Source organism: Punica granatum, chromosome 1, assembly GCF_007655135.1.
Source record: "Punica granatum isolate Tunisia-2019 chromosome 1, ASM765513v2, whole genome shotgun sequence".
Taxonomy (NCBI): Eukaryota; Viridiplantae; Streptophyta; class Magnoliopsida; order Myrtales; family Lythraceae; genus Punica; species Punica granatum.
In genome coordinates, this window is record NC_045127.1 from 13,999,993 (window position 1) to 14,009,246 (window position 9,254).

The window sequence follows — 9,254 nt, forward strand, 5'->3', positions numbered from 1 at the left end:
GATTATTTACGACTTACCACTTATGTAATATGAAATCTATTTGTTATTGATAGATTAAGAAATGACCATGGTCGAGTAAATTTAATATGCCCGGAGAATATTACTTAAAAATTTACTTAAACAATATCTGAGCATACTGTACTCTTAATTAGGTTTAAGTAAACCTAATTTACACAACACCTGCAAATTCAGTAATTTTTATCAAGTCATTAAGTAAAATGTATATTCAACAATGTGATCGTATATGACAATAATATCAAGCATACTTCTTCGTAGTTACTTTTCGCCATTCATTTTAGCGGTGATCGATGAGCAACTTAAGGAAATGTGACATTTTCAACGTGTCTGGAAAACGGAAATAATTAATTCAAAACTTGATGGCTAATTGCAGTAATTTGCTTAACACCATTCTCCCCATATAAACAGAAACACATATGGGCCTTGTTATTTTGTTAATATATTTCCCATTGCTAACCCATACATTACTCAGATTCAGATGACCATGATCATTGTATCTTCTTGCCCAGCAGGTGGGACAATTCGATGAAAAGGTGAAAATTATTGGGGGGGCAGTATGGTCAATGTAGCAAAGGTGCTGTCAATCACTGCAAGAGAAAAGGGGCAAAGGGGTAAACCAACCAAATCATGTTATTCCCTCCTCAATTTACACAACTTTTTAACCTCAAATAGCTTTTCCCCCTCTTCTCTCTCTCTCTCTCTCTCTCAATCACTGTCATCTCTCTCTCTCTCTCTCTCTCTCTCTCTCTCTCTCTCTCTCTCTCTGACTGCTCATTGTTGATTCCTCCTTTTGGGCAAAAAAACATATTGCAAAATCTCTATCCATATCAATCTGTTCTCAGGCAACACAAAAAAGTATGCAAAATCAGCCTTTTAATTTCTTCTTTTATTTTCCCAACTTCTTATTACATCATAATTAGAGCCCTTTCAAGTGCCCTCTAGGATTTGATCAAACATTATGAAAGACATCTCCAAGAAAACCTAGCTTTGAAGAGAACCTCAACCCACACATATTTATGTTGTGTCTATATCAATACAATACAATATCCCCTCTATATATATATATATATATATATATTATATTTATGAATACAATACAGTATCCCCTCTATATATATTATATTTAATTATATGATAGACCAAAAGTTTTTTCTTTCTGGGTGGGTGCTTTTACTCTTTAGTTTATGAGGAATAGTATTTCCAGACCTCTTCTGCTTGCATCTTAGATTTGGTTAAGACCCTCATCCAATTAAACTCATCCAATTTCTTGTTGATTCGTCTTCATCAGCTTCAACCCTCGTCCCTTTAAAGAGATTGGGGATCGATCGGTCAAGAGCACGCATATGGATTCCTACCAAGACCTCGATTTCTCGAATCCCGACGCCACGGCCTTGAATATTGCCGCTTCCGCGGCTACTGGGAGCAGCTCGGCCGCCGCCTCCATGCCGTCGGCCACCTCGCCGACAAGCCTGAGCCGATATGAGAACCAGAAGCGGAGGGACTGGAACACGTTCGGGCAGTACCTGCAGAACCATCGGCCCCCGCTGGCTCTGTCCCGTTGCAGCGGGGCTCATGTGCTCGAGTTCCTCCGGTACCTCGACCAGTTTGGGAAGACCAAGGTCCACACCCAGCTCTGCCCCTTCTTCGGGCACCCAAACCCGCCTGCCCCATGCCCATGCCCTCTCCGCCAGGCCTGGGGCAGCCTTGACGCCCTTGTGGGCAGGCTTCGGGCAGCCTTCGAAGAGAATGGTGGCAACCCTGAGGCGAACCCATTCGGCGCAAGAGCCGTGAGGCTCTACTTGAGGGAAGTCCGGGACTCCCAGGCGAAGGCAAGGGGAGTGAGTTACGAGAAGAAGAAAAGGAAGCGGCCACCTCCCCAGGCCCCAGGATTGCCCCCTCCACCCGATGGAAATCCACCATGAGAGGCACCACCATCAAATAATAGTTGCAGCCTCCTCGATCAGAATAACGATCGCAAGCAAATATGTAAGGCTTAGCGCCCCAAACGCAGATATTCTCTTATCTTGGGTTTGATATGTTTGATGATATGAGCAATTGTCTAGCTTTAATTACCTCTTGAAAGCTCACTCTAATTAGGGTAATATCATTTGCTTATATATGAAATTGCTTATTCTATATAAAACTCTTGTAATCTCTCATTTGCTTTTGTTTGAATTTGCTTAGTTATTATATAGAGCTCTCGTCTTATATGGTAGCTGATTTGCTTAATTCAATTGTTCTGCTGCATATTGCTATCCCATAAATTTCTCATTTGCTTAATTATATATATATAACTCTTGTATTATATGGTAGCTAGAATGCTTAACTTAATTGTCCTAATGTGCATTTTCTGCTGCCATAGTATTCACGGCTACAATACACTGGAATTTGCTAGTATTGTATGTAGATATTAAGGGAAAAATTCGTTACGAAGATCAACCATCAATAAATTAGCTATTTGTGGCCGCAATTTGATAGATTTTGCAGTCATACTCGGTTTTTTTTAGGGCTTCTGTCTTCCACTTGGCTTAGTCCTGATACTTCTTTGGAGTATTAATAGTTCAATATTCTGATTTTGATTATCTTCGGTCGTGGGTGCTGCAATGGCTGATATACTGATACGATGATGCCTCCATCGTCTCATATATATATATATATATATATACATGTCATATTTTTGTTTACTATGATTGCACAAGTACCTAGTAATCCAAGAACTACGTAAATTTCTATATTAGCTCCGAACGTAAATGCCCCGGTTTGTTTCCCTTGTGTGTGATATATTTCGTAAGCATATACTTATATGAGGCAAACAGTTATAATTGTTCCATATTCTTGTTTTCCGTAAATGCGCTATATTTAGCTATACAATCCAAACCTTCGGATACTGATATGAAATTAAGATACTATATATTATCAGTAGACAAGATCTTGTCTGCGTCCCTTCATCTTCGACTTGGGATCAAATATTGCAAATTGCAGAACAAATGGCAACCCATACATTTACTTAATTACTACAGTCAAATATTTGATTAATGTCAAAAGGTGGAAATTTTTTACTTTGTCTTGACATAATGGCTGGTTAAACAGTAGAATTTTGGGACTTTGTAGCCCATTTATGATGCAAAATCCTGAAATCAAAATTTCTGCAATGTGTCATGTCAACCTCTCTTTGTGTTCCCTAAAGAGGAGATATCATTAAATAATAGTTGTCCATTCACATCACAAACCCTAAAAAAATATATGTACACAGTCATTGGCAAACAAGTAAGCCAATGTCATTTCAACAGTTTGATGTTATGTAACTTTCAACATCATAGTAAAACCGATAAAGCCCCTTTTCACGGATTCATTTACCCCACTTTGGCTCCCCCTTCCTCCACAAAAGGAAAGGCAAGCTTGCAATAGTGTATATGATAATGTTATCAGAATAGAAACAAATGATGAATCGAAAGGGATATGAATTTATAGATTTATAGGCTTGATTGGAGGTTCGATAGGTCAGACCGTACATTTAATTAAAATAAAATAAATATTCATATTATTAAAAAAATTATGATAATTAAGATATAAATATGATGATTTCAGAAAAATATAAGAATAGTGTAAAAAAATATCTATATTTAATATTTTCTTACTTTAAAATAAATAGTGGATAATTAAATGGGAAGCATACCAATATGTTAGTATGGAAAGTAAGAGGTTATGAGTTTAAATCCTTATACAACCAAGTAATTTTTACACTAAATAAAAAATCCATAAAACCAGTCGGTTCAATGGAATTTCGCTCAAAATCGATCGGTTTAATGGGTTCGACAATGCAAATTTGCAATTTCGATTTTCAAGCGAACCAGACCAAATATGGTGCCGGTTCCCGATCCGACCTAGTCGAACCGGCCAATTCGATCTAGTTCTGATAAGAATGGTATATGATCCATCCATGAAGTTCATACAATATATATACACACACATCATTCTAATTGTAAATGATGATATACGTAAAAGTTCCAATGCTTTCTTTGTAAAATTGTAACATCGTATCTTGAAATTGTGTACCTATTGAGAATTATGGCATCCGGTAATGCTTCTAAGAATACGCTTTTCAAATACTTCAGTGACAATGATTCGAACAATAAAAGTTTCTTGTCATATACTATTTTGTTTTTCTAATTTAGTTTTTAGATCTAGGTACAATATGTTTAGCGTGTTAATTACCATTATGAAACCTGTTTTAATTAGTGTTCAAGATTTTATGAGTATTTCCTACATTTCTTCTCATTCATCATTATATTTTAATCATTATACAAGTCAGAGAAGTTGCATCAAATATCTTATTATAGATACTTTCATGATTTTATTAATCGTATATATTTTAAAAACTCTAGAGGGCCAATGAGTGGATCTATATATATTGCTAAACCTACTAATGATTTAGGCTCACTACAGCCACATTTATGCGTTTCCATTTGATTACATGGACCAAAGAAAGATGAGAAAATTGCTAAAGAATTTGAATATGAGGGGCCCATAAAAATGAAGGAAATATTTTAAAATATAATAATGTACAATTTGCTGACTGTGTAAACCATATATATTGTGATCCCAATGAAATTTTGCATCAGAATTTTGTAGTAGTGGGCTTACTGTGGCCATCAACGATGTTTTGAATCATTAGCACAAGAGCTCATTATTTTATCCAATCAAATTTATGGTATCATTGTCATCCCTCTCATGGGACCCCAAAGATCTTGGAGTTTCCTTGTCAAATCTTTCGAAAATGTTATATTTACTGCGATCAATCATCTTAATTTGATTTAAAGAAATTATGACACATCTTATGTGTCATTTCTAGTTAGTATAAGATTATTTTCCGGCTTATATTAATATTCCTTCGTCTGAGATCGCACCAATGATGAGCATTGTTTGGGGATGATGCATGAGATGATACAATTGCTTTTCGCTCACTCTGAAAGCTACATCGGCTGCTATAAATGAGCTCTCAAGATAAGATCATAAAGAAATTCCAAGGTTGATTTCCTTTATTCCTGGGTCAAGATCGATAATTTAATTATATCCTTGTAATTTGTTTAGTCACATCAATTATCTTGAGTTTAAGCCAGGATTTGGCAAATAATTGGTGGAATATGTGAGTATGAAGAAGCCATATAGCTACCAATAGGGCTAGGTTAGATTTCATATTGTGTATATATATACACCTATTCCCGACTGACTTATGTGCTAAGCTATATCTAATAATAATCCACAACTATCACACGCACACACCCATATATATTCATTAATTTATTAAAAAAAATCAAGAAACAGTCACTAATTAGTTTCCTATAATATTTCAAGCACCAAATTTCATAATTATGTCCGTCTAGAAGGAGCACATATAATTGCTTCCTATTTCTGAGTAAGACACAGTAAACATCATCGAGAAAGGCAACCTTAATTTTCCCTATTTCGCCTATTTTTGTCTTGTACAATATGGAAAATCTTTTATAGAAGGGTTCGTAAGCAAATGATTTCACATATCACAAACAATAACTGTTATACGTCCACCCCGTCGAAATTATGGTGTGATCAGATGATCAACAATTAAAAGCAGTGATTGCATTTGAGAGTGTAGTGAGAGGTCCAATAAGTGTTCTTTTTTTTTTTGAGAAAGCTATCAATATGGTCTTTCAAAGATCATATTGCCATCAATTTGGTTATTCAAAAATCTTATTGCCATCAAATTGGTCTTTCAAAGATTTTTATCATCAACATGGTCCTTGGAAGATCATATTGCTAACAATTTGATCCTTCAAAGATTTTTACCATCAATATGGTCCTTCAAAGATCATTCCATCCATCAAATTAATCCTCCATTAAAAACACCGTTAGTATTACTTAACTCAGCCAAATAATTTCTATAAAAAAATAAAAATAAAAATAGAAAAAAATCTATTTGCTAAATCAAAAAATCGGCAATATCTTTCACTCCAATACAGGCGCCGTGAATCTGTCAACCGCCTCATAGTCTCTATCTCCGTTTCTATTTATTTTCATCTTTCCCATTGATATTGAGAACCAGAACAAAGAAAGCAAGCAAACACGTACATTTCCAACATGAATATATACAGATTGAGTGTGACGAGAAGAGTATGAGAGAGAGTTGTTTTTCTTTTGTCTAATTTTTTTTCTATTTTTAATTTAATTTTTTATAGAAATTATTTGACGGAATTAAGCAATTCTAACTGTTTTAAAACAGATAATTAAATTGTTGGGAAAATGATCTTTGAAGGACCATATTAATGGCAAAAACCTTTGAAGGACCAAATTGATGGCAATATGATCTTTGAATGACCATATTAAGGACTAAATCTATGAAGGACCAAATTGATGACAATATGATCTTTCAAGGACCAAATTGATATTTTTCTCTTCTTTTTTTTTTTTGCTTCTCATATCAGAAGTAATGTTCGAGTAAAATATTTTAAGTTATAGTTTTGGTTAATTTTAGCAGTCACGAATATAATTTTCACCTATAAATCATTGGTTGCTTTTGAGAACTATTTATTTTTTATCCTTTATTTTAAGTATTACTTTTAATTTTAATAATTTATATTATTGTATCCCAAACATTTTAACTTGTAATCTGTGCAAGATATACACAACAAAAAAATCTTTGTCAAACTTTTTCTTGTATTGTCGGTTTTTTCAACTTTCAATGGGTTAAATTGGTAATTTCGTATCCATAATAGTCTTGCTAGCAAGTTGTTTAGGTTTAACGAACTTTCCGACAGATCATTGCCTATGGAAAAACGAATTTTCAGAAAGCTAAATTAAAAGGATCTCAAAAATCCGCTTGAATCTATAAAAAAAGAATAAAAATCCGTTCGAAAATATATCCCGTCCAAGTTTATCTTCTTAAACTTGTGCGGCCAAAGTTCAATTGTTTAGCAAATACTAAATGTATTCTTTTCTTTTTTTGTTTTTTTTTTGGATAAGTAAATGTACTCTTTCCAATCACCGATGACTTCAAACGATCTCTTGGCCCATTAATAATCATACATAGATATATACTTATTCAGATATCACAAGAAACAATTTTAAACGACCGCAGATTTTTTTTATTAATCATTTTAATGAAATTTGAAAAAAATAAAGTACAACTTAAAGTAAGGCATCGAAGAATGTCGTGCACAATTTTTTTTTCCTTATTAAAAAAATAAAGGGAGAATCCAATGCTTATAGCTTATTAATATTAAACAATTAATAACCTTATGATGCAAAAATTTCCACGTTCATTTTTGGTCGAAATATGAGCTAATGTGCAAACAGGATACCCCATGTATTTAACTAATTAATTAATAAGCGTTAGCACATCAGCCTAATTTGTCATGTCATGATCATGTTTAACAACTATTCATCTCCAAGAAGAATTTAAATGTTCCACTATTTTTATAATTTAATATAATTGAATCAAGAAAATCTATTTCTCTCTTCATTTTCCTTATAACTCTTCTAAATTATTAGATTTAAGTATCACAGCTAAGACGAACCTAATGATAAACACATGAATGGAAATTAAGTATCTTCACTTGCATATATTATGATGTCCATTTGAGTCCAGCCCTTTAAACTAATTTTGTTTGAGGGTATAATAGCATTATAGCAATTGCATATGTCGTTGATCATATTTCATTTGAGGAAATGCTTTTTCAGAAAGCGTATGATAGAACTATATAAAATGCCGATTGTTTAGGAGCACATATATATATATATATATATATATATAATGGGAGAAAGCCAATCACCCTTCAGAAGTCGGTTTACTCATATTCCTACTATTTGATAATTTCATAATGTATGCCCGGAAGATCTTCCTAAGATCCTTCCTCTACTGTGAAACAGTTTATGGGCTGTCTCGATTAGTGTGCAGGTGAGCCACACAATTGACGGTCTCCGAACAGAAATTCTATCAACAATCCCACTACAAGAATTTCTTTTCATTTCATTTTAAGTAGAAGAAATGCTTGTAAACGTATTTAAAACTTTTTTTTATTAAATTTAGTGGTTGTAAACAGAATTTTCTTCGAAATATTAATAAGTAATTGTACATATATATATATATAAAGTAATTATAAAACTAATTTTGATTATTTTATATTTCAAGTATCAAATTTATTAACTTAACAATTTTCAATTGGTTTTTCCAAAATGGTAGATTGCCCCCACATAACACATTGTTTTACCCTTCAGTGTGCTGATCCAGATCGAATTAGATTAGTCAGGGCCCCTTAGCTTCCGAATATAAGGATATATACCGAAAAAAGAAAAATCAACTTATTTTAAAACAACACTCACGTTTCAGCAATTTATTTTAGCACTTCGAAACCAAGCCTTAGAGCGATCAATGCATTGTGCAAAGCCAAATGATACTTCTTTTAATTAATTAGGACGAAAATTAATGTAAATATGCATAAACAAGAAGTTTTTAAAGGCTCAGATATATGTAATGAAGATTACGCGGTCGGGTACTTTTATTAACCATAGTTTACAATTTGTGAATCCAGAAGTCGAAAATTTCGAGAAACAAAGAGATGTGTTTTACGTAGAGATTTTTTTATTTTCATTCTATATATACCTTGATTACAAGAAAGACTCACGGTTTAAAATGAGATATAAAAATGAAAATGAGAGACACATATAATCTCCCACTAACAAGTATTGAACTGCTTAGCATCCAGTTCTGAGTCGAGTACTTGTACTGCTGTACCAAAATAGCCTTGCTAAGGTCCATTGATTTGTATGTGTAGAGAAATTTTGGTCTTCATCCTGTTAGAAAATGCTCAGAAAATTCAGTCATTTCGGAGCGTTTGCAACTGTCATTTTGCCTTGTTTCTTCATTTTCTGCGGCAAAATTAGCAGTGAAGGTGTGGTTAGAAGCTTCCACTTCAGCCTCCTCAGTTGCCTTCAATTATCAGCCTCTTCGTTCCTTCGTTGTCCCAATTTTTCATCCATTTAACTTCTTGCCCCATGATAACATGTGGCTCTGTAATCTGCACTCTGTTCGATCTTGGTACAGGTTCTCGGACTAATTCTCTTGGACTAATCAGCCACGGGATTCAGTCCGCTTAACTGATGAGTTTTTTTAAAGGCCCAACCGATGAACAAATTAAACTAGCTGCAAGTAATTAATCTGATCAATAGACTAAGGTTTGGATCAGATACGCACCAATCCGGTT

General features: G+C 33.9%; 1 protein-coding gene across 2 annotated transcripts; it reads left to right on the forward strand.

Moving 5' to 3' along the window:
- Window positions 1-731: 731 nt before the first annotated feature.
- Window positions 732-2,208, forward strand: LOC116190899 (protein LIGHT-DEPENDENT SHORT HYPOCOTYLS 4). Of its 2 annotated transcripts, none has more exons than XM_031520192.1 (2): window positions 732-873; window positions 1,307-2,208. In XM_031520192.1, exon 2 carries the CDS (start codon window positions 1,362-1,364, stop codon window positions 1,938-1,940), a length of 579 nt encoding a protein of 192 aa, XP_031376052.1. In that variant the 5' UTR covers window positions 732-873; window positions 1,307-1,361; the 3' UTR covers window positions 1,941-2,208. The 2 variants fall into 2 exon arrangements, with proteins under 2 accessions (XP_031376052.1, XP_031376051.1); XM_031520191.1 differs by lacking the exon at window positions 732-873 and adding an exon at window positions 966-1,178.
- Window positions 2,209-9,254: the final 7,046 nt, after the last annotated feature.

Coding starts and splice junctions, on each gene's coding strand:
- LOC116190899 (XM_031520191.1), top strand. CDS start 1,150: ATGATAGACCAAAAGTTTTTTCTTTCTGG. Junction 1,179..1,306: donor CAAAAGTTTTTTCTTTCTGG/GTGGGTGCTTTT, acceptor CGTCTTCATCAG/CTTCAACCCTCGTCCCTTTA.